Source organism: Canis lupus, chromosome 24 (genome assembly GCF_048164855.1).
Source record: "Canis lupus baileyi chromosome 24, mCanLup2.hap1, whole genome shotgun sequence".
In the NCBI taxonomy this organism is placed as follows: domain Eukaryota; kingdom Metazoa; phylum Chordata; class Mammalia; order Carnivora; family Canidae; genus Canis; species Canis lupus.
Genome location: NC_132861.1, coordinates 44,315,847 through 44,342,759, shown reverse-complemented (window position 1 = coordinate 44,342,759; position 26,913 = coordinate 44,315,847). Strand labels below are relative to the sequence as shown.

The 26,913-nt window shown below is 45.0% G+C and overlaps 2 protein-coding genes and 1 long non-coding RNA gene across 35 annotated transcripts in view; 1 reads left to right on the top strand and 2 right to left on the bottom strand.

Moving 5' to 3' along the window:
• The window catches only part of SP100 (SP100 nuclear antigen), a 97,772-nt gene extending 92,277 nt beyond the window's left edge, over positions 1 to 5,495 (bottom strand). For 9 of the 10 annotated variants that reach the window (XM_072796625.1, XM_072796626.1, XM_072796630.1 and 6 more), the window contains exons 1-2: positions 5,338 to 5,495; positions 2,892 to 3,011 (exon numbers count right to left, since the gene is read on the bottom strand). In XM_072796625.1, the coding sequence (XP_072652726.1) occupies positions 2,892 to 3,011; positions 5,338 to 5,369 (152 nt within the window). In that variant the 5' untranslated portion in view covers positions 5,370 to 5,495. The remainder of the gene's footprint in view (positions 1 to 2,891; positions 3,012 to 5,337) is intronic. The other variant, XM_072796629.1, reaches the window with a different exon arrangement.
• An 11,280-nt stretch (positions 5,496 to 16,775) lies between these two features.
• Positions 16,776 to 26,913, bottom strand: part of SP140 (SP140 nuclear body protein) — a 68,212-nt gene continuing 58,074 nt past the window's right edge. For 22 of the 23 annotated variants that reach the window (XM_072796592.1, XM_072796594.1, XM_072796593.1 and 19 more), the window contains 8 exons: positions 26,472 to 26,614; positions 25,277 to 25,324; positions 22,125 to 22,166; positions 19,551 to 19,666; positions 18,738 to 18,843; positions 18,355 to 18,432; positions 18,009 to 18,152; positions 16,776 to 17,233 (listed from right to left, as the gene is read on the bottom strand). In XM_072796592.1, coding sequence (XP_072652693.1) covers positions 17,126 to 17,233; positions 18,009 to 18,152; positions 18,355 to 18,432; positions 18,738 to 18,843; positions 19,551 to 19,666; positions 22,125 to 22,166; positions 25,277 to 25,324; positions 26,472 to 26,614 — 785 coding nt within the window. In that variant the 3' untranslated portion in view covers positions 16,776 to 17,125. The remainder of the gene's footprint in view (positions 17,234 to 18,008; positions 18,153 to 18,354; positions 18,433 to 18,737; positions 18,844 to 19,550; positions 19,667 to 22,124; positions 22,167 to 25,276; positions 25,325 to 26,471; positions 26,615 to 26,913) is intronic. The other variant, XM_072796596.1, reaches the window with a different exon arrangement.
• LOC140616147 (uncharacterized) overlaps positions 26,310 to 26,913 on the top strand; it is a 50,609-nt gene continuing 50,005 nt past the window's right edge. Inside the window, exon 1 of one of the 2 annotated variants that reach the window (XR_012016676.1) lies at positions 26,310 to 26,627. This is a non-coding gene — a long non-coding RNA (uncharacterized lncRNA). The remainder of the gene's footprint in view (positions 26,628 to 26,913) is intronic. The other variant, XR_012016677.1, reaches the window with a different exon arrangement.

The following is a 26,913-nucleotide window of genomic DNA, read 5'->3' as shown; positions in this document are numbered from 1 at the left end:
TTAAGAAACAAATAAATCTAGTCTTATTATAGCACAAATGCTATGAGAAAAATCTTAAAAGCATTCAGAGAGAAACCTCATGAACCACAATCAAACCTCAAGCAATAAACTTTGAAAAATGAGAGTTCATCAACTAGTCAATTCCTGATATGGTGGGGCAGGATTGAAAAAAACTTCAATCCCCCCCAACTTCCACAAGCAATATAGCCTTTTCTTGGAAAACTGTAAAAGTTGAAAAAAGCACTTAAAAATGTTATTAAAGGGATGAAACTATGGGAAGGCTTTACCAGGCAAAAGTCAAGTGAAAGAAGAAACCAGAGAGGCAAGCAAGCACAGAGCCATTTTTGACTTGAGGCATTTACTGATCCTTGGGAATCAGAACCTCTTGTTTGACAACTTTAATGGGTGAGGGGAACAGAAATGAAGTCTAGAGTCCACACAAAGTGGAGGTTCCAGCGGGAGTCCCAGCCACTACCACGACACCTTCCTAGTGAGAATGGAGTGGAGGGGGCAGCTCTGGCCTGGAACCACCTGGCTTCCCCCAGGTGCTCTCAGACCCTGACCTGTGTTAAAGAGTGCCCAGAGGCACCTGGATGTGGCAAACTCAAACTGTTTCCACTGAAGTCCTCAATTTTACCTACAAATAATTTCCCCAATACAATGCTAGTACACAAAGATGTCAAGCAAAATAATCTTTGTGAACAGAAAAAAAACCCTTCCCTTTTCTTTGTGGAAAAGGAAAAATGCTAACTTTATAGTGAAGGGGCCTGGCAAACACCACCTTAATTAAATAATCAAGGTCAACTTCCCTGCTGATGGTCAGGTTGTCATATAACCCCTGATGTAATATGATGAGGAGGGCACTTCACCTCTGTGGTATGCTCTCACAAGATCCATAAGTGCATTCTAATCATGAGAAAACCATCAAGATGAACCCGAATTAAAAATCAGTCCACAAAATGCCTGACCAGTACTCTTCCAACTGTCAAAGTCATGAAAGACGAGAAGAGACTGAGAATCTGTTACACAATCAGAAGTGAATAAGTGACAGGATGGCTAGATGCAATGTAGAGTCCTGGATGGGACTGTGGAACCGTGTACTGATGTATACTAATGGAAAATGTGTATTAGTGAGAAAACTGATGAAAAAAAGTCTAGAATTTCTTTCACCAATATTGGTGATGTTACCAGTATTGGTTTTTCAGTTTTGAAAAATACACCACAATCATGTAAGAGGATAATGTCACAGGAAATGAATCTGGGTGTGTAGAGCACAGAAACTTCTGTACTGTCTTTGCAATTTTTCTGTAAATATAAAATTACTCCAATACTAAACAAAAAATAAAACAAAAATAAATTCTATCTAGTATCTAATCTAATATCAATTCTCTTCAAAATTTAAAAGCTTATTAGAAAAATCTGTGAGTGAGAGCCAGCAAAAACAACCGAAAACAGGGTCACAAACACTTCCTATGTTGAAAGTTTCAGGTGCCAAAATAAAATTTCTTTAATCTGTTAAGTCTTTTAGAAAGTCTTTTTATAAAAGAAGCCTACAGCAAATATCATCCATAATTATGCACTGATAAAAACTTTCCTTTTGGGATTAGGATCAAGACGGAATCATTATTATCAGTAGTTGTGTTTGCCATATACAAAGTACCTAGCCCATGTAGTAAGCCAAGAAAAAGGAATAATAAGTAGAAGGATTAGATCAGAAGAAACAAAATTGTCATTGTGTATACATTATGTAAATCCACATTTGTACATATATATCTCCGTAGAAGTCATTAGAATTCAAAAGAGTTTGGCAAAGTTTCCATTTATTCTTTATCTTAGTAACGAGGAGCTAGAAAATCAAATTTAAATTATGTAGATTTGATAGCATAAAGAAATCCAAGTACCTATGAGTAAATCTAGCAGAAGTATAAGACCTCTAGGGAGGGAAATATAAATTTTACTAGAAAATATTTTTTAATTAATAATATTCCATAGTAATGAGATAGAAGACACAGTGTTATGAAGATATCAATTCTCTTCAAATTGATCTATACATTCAATGCAATCCTAAAACACTCCTGGCAAGATGTTGACAAGCTGATTTGGAGATGCAAAGGGCCAAGCCACTTGGGGAGGAAAGAAGACAAGATTTACTTCAACAGATATCAAGAGCTCATCTGAAGCCATGGTCACTGTGACATCGTGGTGTTTGGGGCATTAAGAGAGGCTCGCACAGGCCAGTGGCGGAGGAGAGAGCGCGTGAAACAGGCCCTGCGTGTAGGACCGCTGGGCTAGGGCGTCAAGGGGGAAAGGATTGTTTAATGAATTAAAGCTTCCTCAGAAAAAATAGATAAGAAAAAAATTAGAGCCTTCAAACTGTAGATCAGATGGGAAGCAATTCAGTCTCAATAAGACTGGGTATTTGGGGGAAAGAAAACATTCACCCAGATTAAGCTTGTGTAAGGTGGAGGTTGGGAGTCCATCAGGAGTGAAACGGGCTGTAAAACCACACGGGCAGGTAAAAAAGCCAGTAAAGCAACACAGAATCCAAACTGCAGACAGAATTAAGCTGGAAGAGTAACCCAGAGGGTGAAGGAAACATCCCCACAGCACTCACAATCACACAAAAAGCTCAATAAATACAGCAAGAGCCTAAAGATGGGATGGGAAAGAAGGAAAAGAAAAGAAAGAAAGAAAGAAAGAAAGAAAGAAAGAAAGAAAGAAAGAAAGAAAGAAAGAAGAAAGGAAGGAAGGAAGGAAGGAAGGAAGGAAGGAAGGAAGGAAAGAAAGAGAAAAAGAAAGAAAGAAAGAAAGAAAGAAAGAAAGAAAGAAAGAAAGAAAGAAAGAAAGAAAGAAAGAGGGATCCTTGGGTGGCGCAGCGGTTTGGCGCCTACCTTTGGCCCAGGGCGCGATCCTGGAGACCTGGGATCGAATCCCACGTCGGGCTCCCGGTGCATGGAGCCTGCTTCTCCCTCTGCCTGTGTCTCTGCCTCTCTCTCTCTCTCTCTGTGTGACTATCATAAATAATAAAAAAAGAAAGAAAGAAAGAGAAAGTGGTTTACAATAAATCTGCAAGGCCGTAGAAACAAATTAAGATCCCTTATTCACCCCCCACCAAATAAACATAATCAACTTTTTAAAAACATAAAAATAACAAGAAATGCAGAAAAGTACTAACAATTAAATGATTGATGTGGAAGAAACGTTTGAGACAACCATTCCGAGCAGAAAGTCAACAATGGAAAGAGATGAGTATGCAGGGCACAGACACCAGCTGTGAAGGAAGCATAATTTTGCCCCACGATTGAAAAAGAAAATGTTTCGGGATCCCTGGGTAGCGCAGCGGTTTGGCGCCTGCCTTTGGCCCAGGGCGCGATCCTGGAGATCCGGGATCGAATCCCACGTCGGGCTCCCGGTGCATGGAGCCTGCTTCTCCCTCTGCCTATGTCTCTGCCTCTCTCTCTCTCTCTCTCTCTCTGTGACTATCATAAATAAATAAAAATTAAAAAAAAAAAAAAGAAAAAGAAAATGTTTCTTTTGTGATGCAAGAGAAGGGACTTCAGTGCAGTGAAGGTAGACTTGAATCTGCCATCTTAAGAACCTGAGAGCTGCGGTGAAGGACCATGCGTGGAATATCCATCAGTAGCTTTTCTGCATCGCTTCGATTAATTAGAACAACAGAGGGTGCATCAATACTATAAAAAGCCCACACTCTAAACTTTAAGCTCTAATAAGATCAAGTTACCATGAACATAGTTCTAAGACAAGGAGAGTATATTTTTAACTTTCAGAATATTTAGCAAGTTCTCCCTTCTTATTAAAGAAGCGACGATTGTGTCAACTGAAAACACTGGCAGGAAATGAACCAGGAATTGATTGAAGAAGCAAATGGCCAAGAAACCAGAAACATTGTCCAACATCCCATGGGATCCGGAAAATGCACACTAAAACAAGATGCAACTCTTTAACTACCATCTTTGGAAAGTTTGGGTGTGGGGAGATGGCTTATCCATCTGAACATACTGATTCAGCTACTTAGAAAAGCAATCGAGCAGGATGCATAAACAAGTAAATATTAGTAACCTTTGCCTCCCCGATTCTACTTTTTTTGGTTGCTGACATGAGACAAATACTTGTAAATGTACACAAATATAAGGAAATCGATGATTCATATCATAGTTTCTTGACAAAGTGAACAACTGAAGATGACCTAAATGTCCGTCAATGGACACTGCAGGATGACTTAAAAATTGTGGTGTATCTATTCTATGGAAAAGCATGTGGCTCTTAAAAAGAATGAAGTAGACATATATTAAGGTGATCTCTAGAATTTTCACTATTAAAATAAGATAAAATGAAAAATGTAAAATAGCATATACAATATAATCCCATTTATTAAAAAAAAAAAAAAAGCCAAGGCACAAAGTGCTTATTTAGGGAAATAAGCTACACCTATAAATGCACAGAAAAAGATCTGAAAGTTTATGCCGGAAACACTTAATAGGACCCAGGTTAGAAGTGGTGGCGGGGTAGGTGGTAAACAGGATGTTTTTCCCTCTATATAATTTCCATTTTGTTTAAAATTTGCTGAGAAAAAAAAATACAATTTGCTGAGCAAGAATATATAATGTATTTCTTTTCTATTAAACAATAAATTGATCAAAATAGTAATATTATCTCTGACCCATCACTAGAGAACTAGATAGGCTTTCCACCCCCTTCCAGAACAACAAAAAATCGTAGTAAAGATAAAAATCCTGAGCCTGCGCTACATACTTTGGTGGTCAGGAGCCTTTCTCTTTTCTTTACTTCCTTTGGTCAAGATGATGAGGAAAAACCCAGACCCCCAGCCAGAGATAGAAGCAGGGCCCGAGCCGATGATGGAGGCCCGTTCACAGGACAGGTGTTGAGACCACAGCACCCAGCGTTTGAGCAGAAGTCAAGTGTGTTTACTCTGCACGGCCTATTTTCTCAATGTGACCTTTTCTGAAGTGACTCACGAAGGTAGAGGAGGCCTGAGGGAAAGTAGAAAGTTCAGAGGTCATGAGGAGGAGACAACAAATCCCTCTGGCAAGCCTCAGAGAGGAGAGGGCCTCCAGCTGAGCAGCGTTGCAAAACCAGAAAGTCCTGCGTGTGGCGTGGTCGTGAGCTGACCCCAGCCCCTGATTCCCTCATGACCTCTTCCAGCACTTTATTATACCGCAAGCCAGCATTCTTGTAGACCGGGTCTAAAGTCCAGATTTTGTTTTAGGGTCTCAACTTTGGACTCTTTAGAAAGACAGTGAAGCAGCCCCCAGCCAGAAAGAGGGAGGGATGAGAGGGAAAGAGATCAAGACTGACCTGGAACTGAGGTCTCTTTCCCCATCGGCCATGTTTCCACTCTGGGCCCCCCTGGGCCCCCGCCTGGGCCTCAAGTATGGCCTTCGGACCCTGCTTTGGGGCGGCCTGGTTCACGGTGGCTGCTAAGCCCAGAGCAGGAAGTTTGTGAATTGACTCAGGCACACAGAGCTCCGCCCAGGTTGGGAAAAGAGAAGTGAAAGTATCTCTCTTTTGCTGGGCAGATAGGGTTTCCTTCCTGCAGCTCCTCCATGGTTCTCAGGCCCCAAGACTTGTGCCAGCAGGCATAGAGGGCGAGGAGGGACTCCTCAGGGCCTGGAGAGGCCGGGGCCAGTCCCTGGGGTCCACTTGTTGGACACAGAAACATCTGTGTGTCCTCAAGTGCTCCTGCCTTTCTGTCTAAAAGGGCTTCTGAGTGTAATGGGGTGGGCAGTGGGGAGCTTAGTGTTTGTCCCTTCCCCTGGCTGACATGGCTGGGGGGCGAAAGGAGGGAGAGTCGGAAGATTCTTGTCTTCTCCCTTCCTGTGGGAGAGCCTGCACTGGGTAAGGTCCCAGCATGGGAACACGGGGCTGCAGGGAGCCCAAACGCTCAGCATCATATACCTGGGGAAATGTTCTTACTGTTCCTAGAACTCCACTGCAGGTTAAGAGAGAAGTCTGCAAGGCCACAGCCAAGGGGGTGACGTTGGTTAACATCTCCAGCACATGAGTTTAAGGTACCCTGACCCCAGGGATGATGAGACACCCGAAAAGGAGTCCTGGGAATGCTGAGCAGGGCAGGCTTCCTCCCTTGGATGGAGGAAGCTGGAACTGAGAAGACCGGGAAGCAAATGGGCAGGTGAGCCCAGTGGGGAGGGTGACCTCTGCCTCCGAGTCCTGTCTGTCCATGGATTTCTCACTGGGATTCCGAGTGCTCATTCCACAAAGCTTGACTCAATTACACTTGAAACTGCAGGGGAAGGAGGTTTCCACCCTCTTTCCTTAGATATCCTGTCTTTCCCCACAAAGGCGCCAACATCAGCCTGGCGAGGATTCCAGGATGCTGATAAGGACATCCTTACCCATGGGGCGCGGGTCTCTCTGCCCCTCTCTCCCTCCCTCTCATGACTAGAAGGACTAGTAAGCTGAGCCACTGTTGGGCCTCCATGGGATATGTGGCCCAGACAAGGCCCGACACAGATGACACCAGCCTTTTCTAGTGTCCCCTGCCTCTCTCCTTCTCTGTCCCTGGGCAGCAGCCTGAGCCAGGCCACCACCGTGCCAGATGTTGTCATAAACGTGCCAGCTCTTCAGTGGGTCTGCATAGGGTTGCTGAGATAGGCAGCTGGCGGGGTGGGGGCACCCGCGGGTGGCCCTCGTGGGGTTGGCCGTGCCACCTTTGGCTGCTCCTGGCCTGAAGGAGGGTTGGAGCCATTCCTATGGGGCCAGAGGAAGCTGGGCGAGCCCCACCTCTGCAGAAGCTGCTGTGGTTCCTGAGGAATCTGGAGGTCTCTTGAAGAAAGCGAAGTTTCTGTGATCCAGAAAATGCCAGGCCCACCGGCTTAGCAAAGAGAAAGAACCAGCCTGAGAAGTAGATGGAACTCCTGAAAATTCCACTGGCCTGATTTGCAGGAAACAAGGAAGCACCTGGGGCAGTTCTTGCAGCTTCAAGGAATAGTAGTAACACCAGGGTCCACTGTCCCTGTCCTGGAAGGAGCCCAAGTGCTGGACCTGGAGGCCTGGAGGTGGGAGAGGCCACGCTGAGGAGGGACCACCAGGCAAAGGACCCACCAAGGGGACGGGCTCTGTGAGTGTCCCCAGGAGCTGCTTCTGATCAGACTTTCATAGTGGGGCTGTCTTCAATCTGGGAGACCCCTGTGGGGACCAGAGGTTTGTCCCTGGAACTCAAGGGCAAGAAGAAGCAGCAGCTGAGCAGCAACAGTGGCCACTGGGGCAGGGGGATCAAGAGCCTTGGCACCTCTGTGGATGTAGAAATGGAAGGGGAGGGACGCTTGGGTGGCTCAGGGGTTGAGCATCTGCCTTTAGCTCAGGGTCCTGCAGGGCTGCAGGGAGCCTGCTTCTCCCTCTGCCTATGTCTCTGCCTCTCTGTGTGTCTCTCATGAATAAATATCTTTTTAAAAGAAAAGATTTAAAGGTATTATTTAAAATAAATCTTTTTAAAAAAGAAAGAAGAAAGAAAGAAAGAGAAACAGGGAAAGCTGGTGCCTGGCACCTAAGTGGGAATACTCAGGCCCTGCTCCAGTGTCCCAGGAGGGGACATCCATCAGTGGGGCTCACCTGGACCACCTGCCCTTCCCTCCTTTCTGGGGAGACTCTTTAGTGGAAGGGCTGGGTCTGCCCCTTGTCTCGGTCTCCCTGGGTTCATCACACCTGGAGAGGCCAGGGCTCTGTAGGCTTTTCCAAGGTCAGGTGCACAGGGACAGGAGCTTGGGGAGCTGTGGGAGGCTGGGGTTGTGTGTGATTGATTGGAGCACCCTGAGGCTGTGTAGATAAGCCCAATTTAGGGGTTTGGTTTTGGTTTAGGGATCCCCCCCTCTTTTTTTTTTTGCTACACACTAAGCTTTGATGCCCAATGTCTGTTTTTCAGGAAAAGACCTGGTATTTTGAACCACTTCTGTTTCACTTTTATACCTATCTGTCTGCTGGTTTGGTACTCAGGTGAGGGAGAGGGATGCCCTTCAGAGGGGCCCAGTAACTCCCTGACTTGGGCCCAGCACATGGGTACATGTTCTTTCCACGAGTTCTCGTCTGCCTGTGCCCCAGATGGGGAAAGAGGCTGGGAGCCAACCCCCCCTTGCAATTGCATGGTCATAATAGTTAGCCCCTGTGGATCCGGTGGTCATTTGGTGGCAATATTTCAGTGTTGAGGGGCTACCTGGGGGCGGAGCCTCTTCTCCCACGAAGCAGAACCTCAGGGACTAGGCAGGTGGTGGCCAAACCTTGGACTCCCCGCAGCAGCAAAATCTGGACCAAGCCACGGGGATTGCTGGGGGTGCAGGTGGGAAGATTTCTCTAGGGAAGGGAGTGAATCCTCAGAGAGCTTGGAAGAGCATCTGAGGAGGAAATGGTTAAGGGGTGGGGGTTGTGGGGAGTGACACTGAGAACCACCAGGCCTCTAGAGAAAGGCGTCGGGGCCACTTTCTAAAGGTCTGCACTCCCCTCTTGTGATCGTGCTTGGTATTACAGCCTCCCTAGAGCTGGCTTCTGTGGCCTTCGAGAAACTGAAACCGAAAATCCTTTTTTTTTTTTTTAATTAATTAATTTATTTATTTTTATTGGTGTTCAATTTACTAACATACAGAATAACCCCCAGTGCCCGTCACCCATTCACTCCCACCCCCCGCCCTCCTCCCCTTCTACCACCCCTAGTTCGTTTCCCAGAGTTAGCAGTCTTTACGTTCTGTCTCCCTTTCTGCTATTTCCCACACATTTCTTCTCCCTTCCCTTATATTCCCTTTCACTATTATTTATATTCCCCAAATGAATGAGAACATATAATATTTGTCCTTCTCCGACTGACTTACTTCACTCAGCATAATACCCTCCAGTTCCATCCACGTCAAAGCAAATGGTGGGTATTTGTCGTTTCTAATGGCTGAGGAATATTCCATTGTATACATAAACCACATCTTCTTTATCCATTCATCTTTCGTTGGACACCGAGGCTCCTTCCACAGTTTGGCTATCGTGGCCATTGCTGCTATAAACATCGGGGTGCAGGTGTCCCGGCGATGAAACCGAAAATCCTTCTTGTAACTATTTAACCCCTGAAATGAGCAGTAGCAGGGCCCTGATTTCTTTCTACACGAAAGCATCGGGTTCTGAGATAAGGCTGAACCTTGGCAGTTCGCGCACACGCAAACAAGCTGGTGGCCTGGACAGAAAAGTCTAGTGCCTACCTGCTGACCATCATCTGGAAGGGAGGGAAGGGGAAGGGAGCCCGCCTTACCATCAGGAGCCCTGGCTAGAAGCCGTCGTGGCCCAGGGAGACCTTGGGCACTCCCAGGGCACCTGTGCCCAGAGCTGAGAAAGTCCCTCACAGAGGGTGACGTTGGCCTTGCCAACCATCAGGTTCATGGTCCCCCAGGGGAAACCCCACTAGAATCTAGTGAGTTCTCCCCCAGGACCACGTCCTGTGCTTTTCCCCTGCCTGGGGCATGTGTACTGGGCTTAGGAAACCCCAGAGGATCCAGCACACTAGTACACAAGGACCACGTGGGGCTGGCCAGGTCCTAAAGTGGCCCCGGGAACACATAGGCCTTGAAGCTCTCCACCAGGCCCTGCTGGCCATCATATGTCTCACCTTTGACCGAGGTTTGTCAGGAGCAGGTAGGTTGCAAAACTGCCACGTTGTTTCAGGAGCAAGTGCCCTCTGGGGTCTCCTGGTACAGTGGTTTCTGGGCAAGACCACAACCAGCATAGTTGTCATGCCTCAAAGACAATGACACTGATGTTGAAAATTAGCCTCTCTCATTTGACTCTGGTCCCTTATCCTGGGGCATAAAAGGAATACAGGGAACATTCTCTGAAGGTCGGATGGCCTTTCTGCAACTTCTCCCGCCTTTTGAGAATGGCCAGTGGGCTAAGTCTAGTAGGTGACACCCTCCCCTCTGTAGAGAAAGGAGACCCCTCTGCCTTTTCCAGGCATTCTATCAATAGTCTATGGCACTCCCTTCCATGAATAATTCGGGGGGTTGGGGGATTTCAGCCTCCTGAATGTGGAGCCAGGGTGAATGAGGGCCTCATGTATATCTAAGAACCTAGATCCCAGGCTAAGTTGTGAGGACAACGATGGTTTCCATGAGCCGTGCCTGCAAGAGCCCAGTATTGGAAATTGTGTCTTCGCCTTCAAGGGTGCTTGAGCAGGGCGGGTCTGGGTTTACCACTTGCCATCAGACAAAGATACAGTGTAGGAACCCAGGGGCTATCTTGTATTTCCTGAGTAGACGCAAAGTCAAGGCCTTGGCCATCTCCTATATGACACTTGAGGCCACAGGCAGTGACACAAGATTTTGCAAAAACTTCTAAGAGCAGGCATGTCTAAGGGTGTGCAGAGTGCATCTGCCACAGGCTCCATCACTGTTCTCCGAGCCCCTGGGAAGTGGTCACAGACACCAGACAAGCCAGAAGCTGGGGCCATTTCATAGCTAGGACCTGTGTTCCTGAGACCTCAAGGCTGGGGGCCTGCATCTTCCTTCCCATCCAAACACAGGCAGCTGTGGACGGGCCCTCAGAGGGCGTGGGATGGAGCATGGTCCTCCCTACCTCCCAACAGTTCTGGTAGAATGTGGCTGAAGATCTAATACATTTTGGGAGAGAAGAGTCCTAGATTTGATGGAATGTAGGAATAAGTGGTTTCAGGTCAGATGAAAAATCTCAGACCCGTGGATCTGAGCAGCAGTGCCAGCTGAAGGTTGGAAAAGTATCTGATTATTGTTCGGCACAGTCCAGGCTGGGTCTAGGTTTACTAAATAGGCAGCTAGTTGGCACCTCTTGCGGAATCAGAACATGCCTAACTTGTCTTAGCGGGTCACTCACACGGCCAGGCTCAGACTTCACACCCTGCCTCCTCGGGCACAGCTCAGACCAGTTCAGACTGCTTTCACTTAGTGCCAGGCATCAGCCAGCAATTTGGGGGAGGGTTTAGACACAGAACTAGAGGTTCCTCTCTGTGACTTTCTCCTTTCTAGCATTTCCCCCTCGCTACCCAGAAAGCTTAGTGGCCCTGGGCTGCTTCCCTGGCTTTGCTGACCAGAGGGAAGGTAGGCTTTCTACCAAAGTTTTGGTCACTCCATGCAAGACTGGCATGCCCTCCTCTCAGGGCCAGGTCGTAATAAACAGTAAACGTCTTACATCAGCTGTTTCCTCTTGAGTTTTGTCTTCCCTCCAAAGTCAGCCTGCTTTGGTTTACTTTTCAGAGGCCTCAGGCAATTGTTCTTTGACTTTTGTTCAAAGTTTCTAGTTATTTTCTGTAAGAGGCTGGTTGGGTAGGAGCTCATGCCTGCAGGTCTAAAGCAGAGCTCCCCATCCTCAATCCTAAGCAGCAGACCAGCCCTGCTTCTGGAGACGCCCCTTGCCTCCTGCCCACCCAAAGGAGAGAGATGCTAGTGTGCATCAAACAGCAAACACCCCTTTGTCAGATGAGATGCAGCCAGAACCATGCACACTGTGTACGTCTGCGCCCACGGGAACACAAATGCTCACCTACTCAGGGTGGGCTTGTTCAGTAAACAAAATGACAGAGCAAATAATATGCCTGGGGGACAAACGTGGATTATTCTAGAATTTCTGTTGGAGTTAATACTCACAAACCTATGCAGATAAGACATGTATATTGTTGCCCAGAAGCCTAAGACTATTTTTTCTTTGTTAAGGGAGGAAGCTTGTTTTTGTTTCAAAAGACCTACTTATGTAGCCTTGTCTTTCCATGGAATTGGGGTCCCAGCCCTCCCTCTGCTTGCCTGCTGAACGAATTCCCCATGCACACACTAGGAAAGAAAGAGCCCCCAGCTGGGTGTGTATGAGTGAGCATTTGGCCTGATAGGAAACCCAGCCAGGTGGGTCAGTCCCTGGGCCCTAATCTCGGGCCCTGTGAAGCCTCCTCACCTGGTTCACATAGAGAGTGCTGGAGAACCCCCCTGTCTCCTCTCAGCACAGCGGAGCAGGGGGTGAGCCCAGCGGAGCTGCCCTGGGAGGCTCAGGCTGAGGGGTCCTTCTCGAGAGCCTCAGGACCTCAGGAGCAAGCAGGTCTTCCTGCAGCTCCCAGGGGCACAGGGACACAGGCATGCAACCCGCTGTGAGGTCACGGTGGAGCTCCCCAGCATATCAGCCAACAGCCCACAACTGAGTCCAGGTAAACCGGACGGACAGGGTGACAGGCTTAGTGCTCTGGCTGTCTGGTTGAGGGGAGGGGTGTTGAGTAGACACCTTCTCTTCAAGCAGGAGGACCCACGCAGCGCAGGGCAGTGGGACCTCGATCAACCTGCTCCATTAGGTTCTGGGACCTGGGCCCCCCTGACTGGCATGGTGCTGCCCCACCCTCTGTTAGACACCAGGGCCACTGTGGAGAGTCCATGGGTCAGACTTCATTTCCTTGGTCACCCAGCCTCTTCCCCTGCTTTCCTAACAGCACCAAGTATCCTCTGGGTAGACGATATCTCCCCTTTGTGCACAGGAGCGGAAGAACTGCTGCTCAATGTTGGGCACCCCCTCCCCTAGCCCAGCAAGAAGCCAGACCAGCCAGATGCTTCGGGGAGTTGGACTTTCTAGAGAAGTTACCAAAGAGTCTTTTTTTTTTTTTTTTTTAAATAAATGGAAAATATTCATTCTGGGGTGGCTCCTTGACAAGATGGCTGAGTTGGTTCTGGTGCTCAGTTCCTGGAGCTGCTCTGTTGCTTGCCCTGCTTCTGGGGCCATTTGCAGGCTCTGTGCCTAGCCTTCCTGCCCTTTCATGAGTCCCTGGGTATCTGTGCAAAGAGTGTCTTTGTTTAACCTAGGTAAAGCTAGTCTGGCTGGCAAAGAGCCCTAACTGATACAAGGATGTTTGTGGGTTCTATTTACTTACTATTTTCAGGTACTTCTGAGGAGCACAGCAAATATTAACTCATTAATGCTCATGATCTAGTGAACTCTGTGCTAGTTTCTCCATTTTACAGATAGAATTAGTACCTAGAGGAGGTAAGTAACATGCCCAGGGACGCAAAGCCACTGGTGAGGGGCTCAGATTCCACCTCCCCGGCTGGCTTCCAGAACACAGTCTGAGCTCTCAAACGCTAGGCTCTGCGGTCTCTCATTACAAGTTAGCACCCGTTCACAGCACCAAGAATAACCAACATGAGCCAACTGCAATTGAGGCTTAATGAAAAATAAAAGCTACAGTAGGAATGATATATAATCCTATTTCCCGACAAGTAACAGCACTCATTATATAGTATTAAGTGAAAATATTGATTAGAACACATTTTATTATTAAGATGGTATAACCACTGCCTCCCTCCCAGCTTGTCCTCCCTCTCCCTACCCCACCCTATTACAAAACCTTGGATAATTTTCATCAAATTGGCAACCATGATTATTCTCCTGACTTGGAGAGGACTACCAAGCATTGGGCTTGTTTGTAGTAGAAGATGCAAGATAAGAAGAAGAAGAAGAAGAAGAAGAAGAAGAAGAAGCAGGAGGAGGAGGAGGAGAAGAGAAGAAGGAGAAGAAGAAGAAGAAGAAGAAGAAGAAGAAGAAGAAGAAGAAGAAGAAGAAGAAGAAGAAGAAGAAGAAGAAGAAGAAAGATATAATAGCTTGAGCTTTGGAGAGGATATCCTGATACGCCTCTGACCATTGAACCCCTAAAAACTTACCTAAATGGCATGTATCTGAATTCTGGGTAGGGCTTATCTCTCACCATCTGGAAAATGTGTGACTCAATGAGGCTTTCAGAACACTCAACACTTCCTGCTCCTCAGATCTAATTAACAAACTGTCACCATGATGGTTACTTTTATGTGTCAACTTAACTGGACCATGGGGTGCCCTGTTTAAACATTATTTCTGGGCATGTCATTGAGGATGTTTCTGGATAAGTTCAGCATTTTAATCAGTGGACTGAGTAAAGTACATTGGCCTCCCCATGCAGGTGGGCACGAGCCACACTGTTACAGACTTGGGTAGAACAAAAAGAGGAGAGAGGGAAATTCATTCTCTTCCTGCCTGCTTAGTTGAGCTTGGGTTTACTTCACTTTTTCTCTTGGATTTCCTACTCTCTTGAACTGGAATTTACACCATCTGTTCCTCTGGTTCTTGGGCCTTCAGACTTGAGCTGGAATTACACCTCATCTTTACTGGGTCTCTTGCTTGCCGATTGCATATCATGGAGATGCTCTGCATCCATAATGATATAAGCCAATTCTGCATAATAAATCCCAATGCCCATAAATATATGGTTCTGCTTCCAGAACAATTGGTTCTGTTTCTCAGGAGAGCCCTGATGAATACAGTCATTGATACAATGGACTAATGTACTGCATTGTAGTGACCAGGCAGACAGGTTCCTTCAGGATATGTTGTAACAGAATTCACACAGTCCTGGGGCAAGACTAAATGTGTACTGCTGTCAAGTTCATGTGACCATGAACTACGTCTTATCTTATTTCCTACTGGATATTTTAAAAGCACATTTTCCATATTAACAGTTGCATAGCATATACCGTAGGCCACACTACTCTTCTCTAAAGAGGATACCATATCTTGTACAGCAGCTGTAATTGGTGCTACTACTTAATTACATCTCTTTTCCATTTTTCTTTTTTCTTTTTAGAGATTGACTGTGTGTGTGTGTGTGTGTGTGTGTGTGTGTGCCAGCAGGCAGAGAGGGGCAGAGGGAGAGAGAAGTACAAGCAGACTCCATGCTGAGCACAGAGCCCAACTTGGGGCTGGATCCCATGGCCCTGAGATTATGACCCAAGCCAAAATCAAGAGTCAGATGCTTAACTGACTGGGCCACCCAGGTGCCCCTTGATTACATTTCTAGTAGCCTTGAACCAAATAGTTTTGGCAGAGGTCAGACCAAATGGAAGGGTAATGAGGGTACAACCACTGTACAAGCCTTGAAGTCTTTACAGGTGGCACTAATCTCAATCATTTCCCAGCCCAGGAATATGATATTGCTTTTGACTATTTCACCATGGGAAATTTCAGTTTCATGGCTTTCCGCTGGCTCTTCTTAAAACAGTCATTATTATTTCACAGAATATTTTATAGGTTAATGAACTACTTCATCCAACTGTCATGTGTGTCCCAGTCAGGAACTGGGGCTGGGGTGGCTTCCAGGATTGGGTGGACCCATTGTAACATGGATATTTCCTGACTTCCATACTCTCCACTCAAACAAGGACCATGATAGTGTTTTGCATCCCTAGAGTAACATCAAATAAGATGCTGTATTCAACAATCTTTGACAGATCTATGTATTTTCCTTTCTCTGACATATGGTTTTAGAATAGAAGACCATTGGTCTTTTTGGTGAAGAGCTGAGGAAATCACTATAGGTACACTTGCAGAGTTCTTTTTATGAGACCTGCCCTCATTTCTATCAGCAGGTTTTAGGTCCAAGAATTGACTGGAAACTGGGCAAATGATTTTGGTTTTTCATTGGGGCAGCTGAACTCAGCTATCAGATCATTTATTTTTAATTGCTTTTGAGGGTATATATGAAGCGATATCCTTGTTGGCTGCCCATCTGTCTTACCTATAAGAACACCATGTCCTATTACCTGTCTCTAGAGACATCTGGCTGTCATTTTAATCTTGCTGCCCATTCCATAAGTTACGTCATCTTGCCCTCTTAGCAGTGTGTTCTTTATCGCCATGTTAAGTTAGCATCTCTGAGGCCTCCTAGGAACAGTCATCTGAAGGATGGGTTTTCCAGCTATAGAGAGTAGAGCCATGTCCATTTCACTAGGTTTTTAGATTCACCCTTTTCATAATCTGAACCAATGTTTCCAGTATCTCTATTGGTTGTCTAGTGTGTACCCTGGCTTCTAGCAAGCCTCTAAAAGCCACCCAGAAACATATCAGAACCATCACCTTTGGCCCTTGTCAAGCTAACTAAGTTCTATGGCACAGGAGAGTGCACCCTTATCAACAATTCTCCTCTTCCATTTCATATTCCCCTTTCTTCATTTAGGATCCACTTCCAGACATAATCCCCTAGCACCTGCTCGTACATGTTAGCCAGTCCTACAGTGCCATTGGACTAAAAACCCTCTCTTCACCGAGCCGACCCACATAGGACATTCCTAGTCAGGGCATGCTGAGGCTACTTGGCAAGAAGTGGGGTGCTAGGGTCTGCCTCCAAATAAGGGGAAGGAGTCCTTTTCTGCAGGCCCAGTGGATTCAGGGGGATCTGGAGTTCAGAGTTCTCATGTACATCTACCTAGAGAGCCTCTTTCTGAGTTTCAGGGCTTCAATCCCTTCAATGCCCTAACTTTGGCATAAGAGACCATTTTGAGCTTAGAATTCCATCTTCTCTGATGTTCTGTCATCCTTAAAATTCAGGCCAGGCCTTCCTTGCTGTCTGCTTTCCAGTTGCGGGTATGAGGATCTCTATGTTTAGGTGGTGATTAATAGTCTTAAGCCTGTCATTTAATCTTTTCAACATATTAGTGACACATAGCAATTGCCATCAAAATCCACAGTTCTTATAGTTACTATTTCTCCTTTTGTAAATATCAGGCAGTCATATCAGCTGGTAGGCCTCTTGCCCTATAGCTTGGCCAGTTCCCTACAGGTGAAAGTTTTGGCAATGGCACTGTTATAACACCACAGGGACTCTCAGCATTCTGTTTGTCACCATCTGGCTAGGCAATGATCCAACATCAGAACTGCATTCTTAAGGCCTGCTTGCTAGGACCATTACCTGAAGTTGGGTTCCTTGGAAGCAGAGCCTGAGATAAAGTCTCTTAAGTAAGTGATTTATTATGAGAATTTTTTCAAGAGAAGAGGGATGAGAGAAGCAGGATCGTGTGGTGGGAAAAGCCAAGCATGGATGTGGTCCCAGCTGGAGACTGGCTCCAGCTTGATCTTGGGAGTGTAGGAACATGAATCACACACCACATGCTGGTCCATCCTTGGGACTAGGGGCCAGCCCCTAGGCCCAAGAGGTATAATCTCCAGGTGAAGCTGGCATTGGTAGAAGGTGATATGTTGGGGAGGGGTTGGCAGCAACAGCCAATCCTCACAGCAGCTGGGGGATGAAAATTCTGCCCCAAAAAGGGATTTTCCAGAGTACAAATAGCCTCCACTACGCCAGTGAACTGCTCTCATTTGTTTCTTCAATAGCAAACACTTCCTTGAATTTCCTTTCAAATTCAGCTTCCAGTCTAAGTCCCATTAGGCCAAAGTCATTGTACTGAAAAATAAATCATAAAGACAAAAATAACAATCCTCATTGTCAGTGTTATTAGACACCTTGTAATCAAGAAGGTTGAAGACCTTGTCTTAAACACCTAAGTTACATTAATCAGGTGACACTTAAAAATTCATGCAGTTAAGAGTAACTGCTATTTCCTAAATGCACAATTACTTCTCATTAAGTAGACAGAAATGGGAAATCATTGCTATATTTGGGACTCTGACTCGTTTGGTTTGGGTTGTTTATTTTAGGGAGACTTAGAAAAGTCTTCTATGTTCTTTGCAACCAGGAAAGAGCCCAATCTAACTACAATCAGCCATCTCCTTCCCCCACTTCTAGCTCTTTCTGGTGACCCCTGTAAACTACACGCTCCATTCACATGCAAAGGAATCCAAAATTGGGGCTTCTACAAGGTTCCAATGAGTTTATCTAGGGAAAGATAAGAAGGGTGATATAACTTTAAGATGCAATTCTCTCCTTGGGTTTGGAGCAGGTGGGACTCCACTGTTCTCTGTGGGTACCTGTGGCCTTGGAACAGGGAAAAGAACTATCAGGGGCCTGGGGTTCTGGTTGCAGGAACTCCTCTGACTCACTGTTACTCTGCCATGGTGAGCTTACATCCTGAATTGGAAAACTCACTCCCTTCCAGAACACTTTCTTGTGTGGGTTTGTCATAGGGTGAAGGAAATGTAAAATTTTCCAGGCACCAGAATATGAAGGCAGAGTGACTCAAAGAAAAGAAAATGAAATAAAAACAGGGAGAGCCCTTTACCTTGTAAGACATCCTGTGGTTATGAAAGATGAGCCGCATGTCCCGCACAAACCCCTCTACTTGGTGGTAACCCTGTTTATTTAGCTTCTTTTTGATTTTGTCCAGCCACATGGGTTCCTTTATGTTTTGAGAAACCTCTTTAATCTGGTAAAAAAATATATCAATGGGAGAGTTACTGGCATAGTTCAATGTCCGCCTCCTGTGGATTTCCCCAAATCCAGCAGAGATACAAGGTGGGGCATGCTCTCCCTCCCATGGGATTCAGATCACAAATCCCCCCGGTGCCTGAGTGAAGGGCAGGGAATGTCACAGTGGCCTGTGATCACGGCTGGTTGTTGTTACTTACATAATAATAATATGGAATCTTCGAAAAAAAGGAGCTCTCTGAATGGCAATAGACCCTCAAGAGAATGAACTCACATTTCTGCAAAAGAAGAAGGCTGTGAATTAAAGGAAGTTTGGAGACATTAAGCCCATACACATGCCCAGGCAGAGGCATGACTCACACTCGTGTTCCAGAAGTTCCCCCAAACATGTTTGGTTCTTGGAAACAGACATGTAATAACTAACTTAGTTTTTCTTACAATCCAGTTCTGGGATGACTTCAGCATGATAGAGACATGGCTTGGATGAGCGGGCTCCCTCAGGGTGCCCTTCCCTTCAACACTTGTCTGTTGGTCTTCTCACATATTAGGGGTAAGGAAGACTTAGGGTTGACACCCAACTCACCAGCTGCTCCTCGGGTTGCATCTGCCTCTCAAGGACCTCAGACTCCCTGTGACACTGCTGCCTTCCCAAAGACTCTATCCTGCAGAAGGTGCAGCTCCACGGGCTCCTAGAGGTTGGGCATAAGTGAGCAAGGGCAAGTCCCCTGGAAACAACCCCTGTTCCTAGGGCTGCCACTGGCCTCCTTTCAAGCATGGCCAATGGACACAGCTGGGAGATGAAGGAGACACCTCCCAGAGCCTCCAAGATGCACATGTAGGGCCTGAGCCCATGACCCTCCTCCCATTGAGGGTGGCAACAGGGGACTTGGTGTGTGGAGGGCGGTGACAGGGGAGTGATGGGCTCTCTTTTTCTCACTGGAGCTGCTAGGAGCACAAAGAGCCCTGCCCACCACACCCAAGTGTCAAAAATGGGTCTTAACCCTTGGGGACCCTGGCCTCTATCAGCCCATTGAGCCTGTGGTAAAATGTACGAAGCAGGCCATGTTTACTGCTTTTCCTGAAAAAGTGCAGAACACAAACAACTGGTGTCCCCACCTCTGTGAGCAGAGGTCTGGGCTGGAAAACTTGAAGGGACAGTAGCAGTATATAGGCAAGGGACCCAGCTACCAGCTTCAGCATCCCAGAGAAGAGCAAAGAACAGCATTCCCTCATGCTGCCAGTGTCTTTAACCAGCTCTCTGGATCATACAGCTGGACCTCATACATCTGGCCCTGTTCTTTCTCTGCCTGGACGGAAGTAGGAACTCCACAGGGGGAGCTCCTATGGCAGGGGGAAGGGTTCCTAATTGGAGTGGGGGAGACATCATCTCACAAACCTCTCAGTTTCCACAGGTGGGATGTGACAGTCCTCATGAAAAGATCTCGAACAAGTATCACAGCAAAACAGCTCTCCTCCGTCCCGGCACGTCTCACACTCATCAGAGTTTCCCAGCTAAAAGGCAAGACAATGTTCACATCCCCAGGGAGACCCTAACAGGCCACCGCTATGGGGATCTAGAATTCACTGCTTTTGTGTGAACCTGCACAGACACGTCTATACTTCTCCGAGGTATGAAGGAACAGCATGGAGTGGAGACTTTGGAAGAAATCACCATCCTCAATGATGCTCAGGAGGAGGGGTCTGTGTATCATACGAGAAAAGTTCTCCCTATAAAACCAGAGATTCTAATACAGAAAGACTAGTAGCAAATAAGAAGATGACTTTATAGGAATCCGAATAATATTATTACCTTGCAGGAAAAACAAAGTCTCGAAACAAAGTGTTAAGTGCACTTGCCTATATCATAACAGAGACATAGACTCACAGAAAGGTGAAATATTGAAAATTTAATAAGAAGGGATAAACTCCTTAATGTGGAAAGGGATAAAAGATGAAAAGACACTCATAAATTATTTTGAGTCTTGTTTTGGGCCTTCAGGTGAAAATAATTGTATTGGATGAATTGGATTCTGGCTATTCCTTTTGTTTTTAAAAATGGCCATGTATGAGGAAGTGTTAACCCCAACAAACGTCTAGCCAAATACTCCCATTCAGTATTCCCGGGGATCCTCAAGGACACCTCCAACTGGGGCTGAGACTGCTCTAGCATGGAGCTGTGGGACCATTTTTCTTCTCATCAGTGCAGACATTCTTAGATTACTATCATCAATCTCCAAGAAATGATCCCTCTCCCCAGAAGGACAAAGAAATAACAAATATAACCAATGTTTAGGAATCTCCCTATACATATGTATATATTTTTAATAGATACAGCTCTTTGTTTCTTAGTCCAGCTGCATATTAAAATCATCCGGGCAAAAAAAAAAAAAAATCATCCAGGCAGAGTATAAAATACTAACGTCCTGGTCCCAATACCAGGGATACTGAGTCAATTAGTCTGGGTGAGCACAGCCATTGGTATTCTTCTTTAACTCATAAAATGGGTAATTTTGTGTATCAGAATCACTTGGGACTTTTAAACAATCTTAATGTCCAAGATGTAGGTAGTCTAGACTGATTAAATCAGAATATCCTGTAGAGTGGAATCCAGGCAATGTTAGTTTTCTAAGATTCTCAGGTGATTCAGTGTTGAATCAACCCAAATTGAAATTTAATCCAGTTATTAGGCATGGGGATATTATTAGTCAGTTTTGAATTGGTGCATAATATCTACCCCTGGAAAGATTATGAACAGGGGTGAGGGTCTGCATCCATCTCAAGCCACACAAACACCGGATTCAAGAGTTGTTTAGAAGACTGAAGACTTCCTCAGTTGGCCAAGGGTCAAAATCCACGTGGATATCTTGTTGGGGGATTGCTCTGAAGGTAAAGTTCACATAAAACTATCTGACTACTCCTCTACTGGTGGATGTCCTGTGTCAGTATTACTGCCTGATAAACTCTATGAGTGCTTCCTCCTCGTGTTGTGCAAAGGTAACTGTGCTTCAAATATCTATTTTGATGCAATGAAAGGCATCAAAGTATGATTTAGTGTAGAAAGTGCTAAATTTTGATAGACCATAATTATAGCTGGCAGCCATGTGGGACCGCTATGTGATTGACTGTGTGGTGATGGTTTCTGTCCTCACCATCTTAGCATGCTGATGGCTCCCTTAAGACTGGATACTTGACTTCCATTAAGGACCTACCTTGCCCTACATGCATTCCTCTGCAGGACTCACAACAGGATCCGGCCCCCAGACTCACCAGCTTGGCTGAGCCTGTTTCTTCTGCAGATCTTAGCGCTGCCCACACCTTGGAGTGGATGTTTAGGATTTTCCTTTCTTATCCTATTGCCCTTTAAAAAAATACCATTCTCTCAAATTTGCTCCTTACCCCTCGTTTGCAGGCCAGCTCTGGCTATTACCACTTCAAGTCCTGCTTCTAGACCCTAGTGGTTTAGAGCTCTGCCTCCCATACTCACTTTCTCTCTCCTTTTTTAAAAAATTTATTTATGATAGTCACACACACACACACACACAGAGAGAGAGAGAGAGAGAGAGAGAGAGAGAGGCAGAGACATAGGCAGAGGGAGAAGCAGGCTCCATGCACCGGGAGCCCGACGTGGGATTTGATCCCGGGTCTCCAGGATCGCACCCTGGGCCAAAGGCAGGCGTCAAACCGCTGCGCCACCCAGGGATCCCCCATACTCACTTTCAAGGGGAAATGAGGAAACAGGAAGGTTTCCCTGAACAAGTATGTTTTGTTCAAAGGATGTTTTCATGCAGAAACATCAGCTCCAGAACCACCTTCCTGGTGTGAGTGATGCGTCTGCTGTTCTCTGCTCCTCACACACAGTGACATGCTCCAATTGAGTGTGAGCACATTTCAGGGAAACACAGCAATGACACAAATAGTGCATGGAGGGAGAAGGTCTGGATTATTCTCGGGTTAGAGGTGTAGTACTTACATAAGGGTCAACTAAGGTGTTGTTGTGAGCCTTTGGTATTGTCTGTTGAAAAGAGAGAAAGATTGAATGACAATATTAAATACAAGGATTGCATCCATCCCTTATTTAACGGCCATCTGTGGAGGAATTCAAGCCACAGTCTACCCATTATTTCATACTTGGTTTTATGGACCTATATATCTACTTGGAGAATAAAAAGGACCAAAATACCACTGTTTGGCCCAATGCAAGTTTAATTTCCTGAATTTCTGACCCAAGGTAGGCCTTTGTGAAGCCATGCAGAGAGTCTGGCTCTGGTTTCTACAGATGGGAGTTGGAGAAACTCCACTGGTTCTCTTACTTTGAAGGTTCCTCGGGCATTTTTCTCTACATTAGAAAGTATCATCCCATCAGGAGGAGGTTCAATGAGAGAATCAGGTTAAGAACTCATCACCAACAGCCCTCAGTGATCACAGAGCCCAGAGTTCTGGAATCGGGGGAAATGTCCCAGAGAATTCCATTGCCTTTTGCAGTCCTCTTAGGGCACAGCCCCAAAATAAAATGTGCCCAACGTCCCCAGTCCTGCAGCTTTTCCTCCAGAGGTCACCCTCCTCTCTCCTCCCAAAAAGATATTAGCTAGGTGACTTTTCAGAGGTAATTGATTATCACTCACTAAACTTACAATGCTTTTGCATATTCAGTAGAATGACCTGGCCCCCTTCCCTTTGTAATGTAGCTTTTATCTCCTGCCCAGGGCAGAGTAGTCATAGACAAGTGTGATCCATGAGATAATGACCTGAGAAGTGATCATCTCATTGCCTATCTCTCGGGGTGACCTAAAATCCCCCACCCTTACCCGTTAGTTAAACTTCCATGTTAGAATTTGAGGTTGAAACAATCTCTGAGGTCAGGAATATTGTTTCAATAATCTTTAATGGCCACTGGGCATTTAATGTGGGCTTGAAAATTATATGTTGAATGAGTAAAAAAATGAGTATTCTTAGCTTAGGAAAAGAGATTACTTGCTATCTCTTAAGAAATATTAGCATAGGATATAAAGGAGGAATATATTATTTTACAACACAACAACTGTGGCCCTTGTCAGGAGCCAATAAGCTATCATGTGGTATCAAGAGTGATACTGAAATTTCCAGAAGCCAAGGGGGTCCATCAACAAAACAGGTTCTGAGAAGCACAGAGGACTCATGGGGGTAAGAATGGATTTTAAGATCTGTCATTTTGGGGAGCTCATGGAGAAACACAAAATATAGAGGCAGCTGAGGCTTGTTGCTGAAAAGTGTTACACCCACAGATAAAGGGTAGATCCTGTTGTTAAGAAGTTGCTGCTAACTCTGGGAAACGAACTAGGGGTGGTAGAAGGGGAGGAGGGCGGGGGGTGGGAGTGAATGGGTGACGGGCACTGGGTATTATTCTGTATGTTAGTAAATTGAACACCAATAAAAAAAAATAAAATAAAAAAAATAAAAAAAAATAAAAAAAAAAAAAGAAGTTGCCAACTCACAAGGGTAATCTAACGGAGTAACTTTTATCCTATTTTTTAAATTTTATTTTTATTTTATTTTTTAAGTAAACTCTATGACCAACACGGGGCTTCAACTCACATTCCAGAGATCGAGAGTCACATGCTCTACCGAGTCAGCCAGGCACTCCTAACTAAGTAACTCTTCACACCTGGGGAATGATCAAATGCTGGTCTTTAAGATACTAAATAGATGAAATAATAGTTTCCCTTTAGGAAATCAAGTGGATGAAATGTCCCAAGGACTAAGAGTTCAAAAGATCCAGAACATCAGGTAATTTCATTCCCAGGGGAAGATGAAGTCTCATCAACCAGTTATGCATGGCCTATTTTAGAAGTCTATGAATGTCTTGGATGGCCAGTCCTCCTTTAAATATATAAGAATGACACTTCTCTTCTCCCCCTCTTTCTCAAGTTCTTATTCATACCCAATCTTCGAAAATCCATCACCTTGTCTTGAATCTACACTGCACTTAACCTGTTTGTTTGTTGTCTACAAAGGCTTCTTCCGTAGAGGGAGAAATTATTTTCTTAGATAGAAAGGAGGTCTTTACAGCTGCTTCTGATGTAGCTGAAAGGGTAGCATCAAAGTAAACAATTTTTCAGATCTCCCCCCCCCCCATATGATACATAGATCTCCCAAGAACTTCCTTCCCAACAGCACCATCCTCATGAAGGGCAAATAATTCCAACCCCCCCCCAAAAAAATTCAACATGTCTGTGTGTACATTTAAATGGAAGATGAAAAGGGTCATCTTTGAAATGGACCAGAAAATAAAATACACCTTTTGTTGCCTAACTCATGCAATGGTTTGGCTTCATAAATGTCTCAGAATAGACTATCTACTAGAGTGGAGTTGCGTGAATTACTTAATGAAATCACTACATTATTTCATTAAAGTGCCCCCCTCAGTGCCTGTCACACAGGGGCACTTGACGGGATGAGCACTGGGTGATATGCTGTATGTTGGCAAATTGAACTCCAATAAAAAAATTAATTAAAAAAAAGATTTCATTAAAGTTAGACAGTAGTAACAATGATTTTAAAAATCTGGATTTGAGTTGAAGATGACCCTATATCACCTTATTTTTTTTTAAGTTTTATTTATTCATTTGAGAGAGAGAGAGAGAGAGCAAGCAGGGGAAAAGGCAGAGGGAGAAGGAGACAAGCAGACTATCTGCTGAGTGGAGAGCCTGATGAGGGGCTTGATCCCAGGGCCCTGAGATCATGACCTGAACTGAAATCAAGACTCAGATGTTTAACCAACTGAGCCACTCAGGTGCCCCAACCCTATATCACCTTATTATGAAGTGTTTTTATGTATTGCATAATCATGTTTGCTTCTACAACTTTGACACCCTTACAACATCTGCATCTACAGTTGAAGCACATATATGAGGTCTGTTTTGATGGTTCCTTATCGTCTCTACCTTAAATGGTTTACCATTCAAAGATCTTGCCTTTTATATGGCATAATGTTCAAAGTGGCAACTCCGAAGTCACATGCCCCCCAAAAAGGGAGGGAGGGGTGGAGGAAGCTTAATTATAATTACCCAATTAAGAACTATAAATAATTGTACATATAACATCAGTTATCTGATAAGAACTTATAAAAAGTGACATAATAATCACCTTTCTTTTCCTGAAATATTTTCTTGGAGGATTATGTAGAAGTTCTTTCTGAAAGATAAAAAGATCCAAGTTTGTGGCTAGCCTATGTTTCTATTTTGTGTCTGGCATTTCCAGCCTCTCCCCATATATTTCTACTTGGGTGTCCCACTGTCAGCTCAAAGCCAGGGTGACTAAATGAGAAACCATCTCCCTCTCCTCATCTGTACTTCTAGAATTCAATCAATGGTAGAATTTCAAGCATTTCAAGTGCTTTTTCCTTTTCTCTTGTGCATTTTTTCCTAAGTTTTGAGAGGTTTTCCTTCGTAATCTCTTTGACATTTACCACTTCCTTTCTTTTCCCACCAATGTCACTTATGCTAAGTCCACACACCAGGTCTGTTTAATCAACACACACTTATCCCATGTGTACTGGGCATCAGACATTATGGACAATTTTGGGCATACAAAGATAGACAACCCCTAGAAGTATCTAGAGAGAAAAAGAGAATGCATGGAAAGATAAATATAAAACAATATAAGAAGGGTCTTAGTAGTGGGCTCACAGAGACCATGGAAGGGGTGACCAGGGCCAGGTGCTCAGAATATTCAGAGAGGGGAGACATTTGAGATGAGCAGTGCAAGCCGAGTATAGATATCTTTGGGCTGAAAGACACTAAAATCATTTCAAGCCCTCATGATCATCTAAAATATTGTTTTAAATATGTCATTGAATACTCAGAAGACCACTGATTTTTCATTGTCTCTATTATGAGTTTAAACTCCGTAGGCTGATACTAAATCCCTCCATAAACAACCCCAATTGATGGATCACACCTTATCACACACAACTGGTCTACCTCAACCCACAGAGCTACTTTAGCTATGGTTCTGGATTTTATGCCATTCTTTCTCTGGAGTATCCTCTTTCCATTTGTCTGAATGTAGACTGTCTTCTTTCAGTGCAGGATGTAGTCTGCATGCACCTGAGTCATAATGGCTTCTCCCTCCTCCAAGCTCCAACCTCTATCTACACAGAGCTCCCTTTACAACATCAATGTGTGACATATTAGGAAAGTTATGAATGTGGTGCATCTCTCCCTGGGTCAGCAGATAAACTCAGGGGCATCAGGTTTTTAGTCATAACTCAACAAAAACTTGGTGAGCAAATAATGACCATACATAAGGAAAGTCACATCTGCTTCAGTCCTTGCAATACCTCTATCAGCCATCGTAGGGGCATCCCACCACAGCGAACGCTCATCCTCCAGTTCTTTGATCTTGCGTGGCCTCCTTTGACTTCAAATTCCCTGGGGGTGAACCAATTTCCATCCTCACTCTGTATACATCTCACCAAGACTCCTGTAAGAACAAGGTAAGTTGAGCCTGAGCCTTCTTAGTCTTCAGAACACAGATGATGGGCTCCCACCACAATGCATCTGGAGCCACCCAATTTGAGCTCAAGATTTTTAGCAGGAGAGTCTAGCTTCTTGTTTTCAGCCTTTAGAATCCCCAAATCTAGACTGTAAGTCCCCTCAAAGGAGATTTTCTGCCTTGTGGCAACATTTCTTTAAAACTTTGTGCAACAGAAAGGTGATAATTATTAAATCAATCTTTTAAAAATATTTCAAAATCATCTACAAAGGAAAAGCAAGTCAACC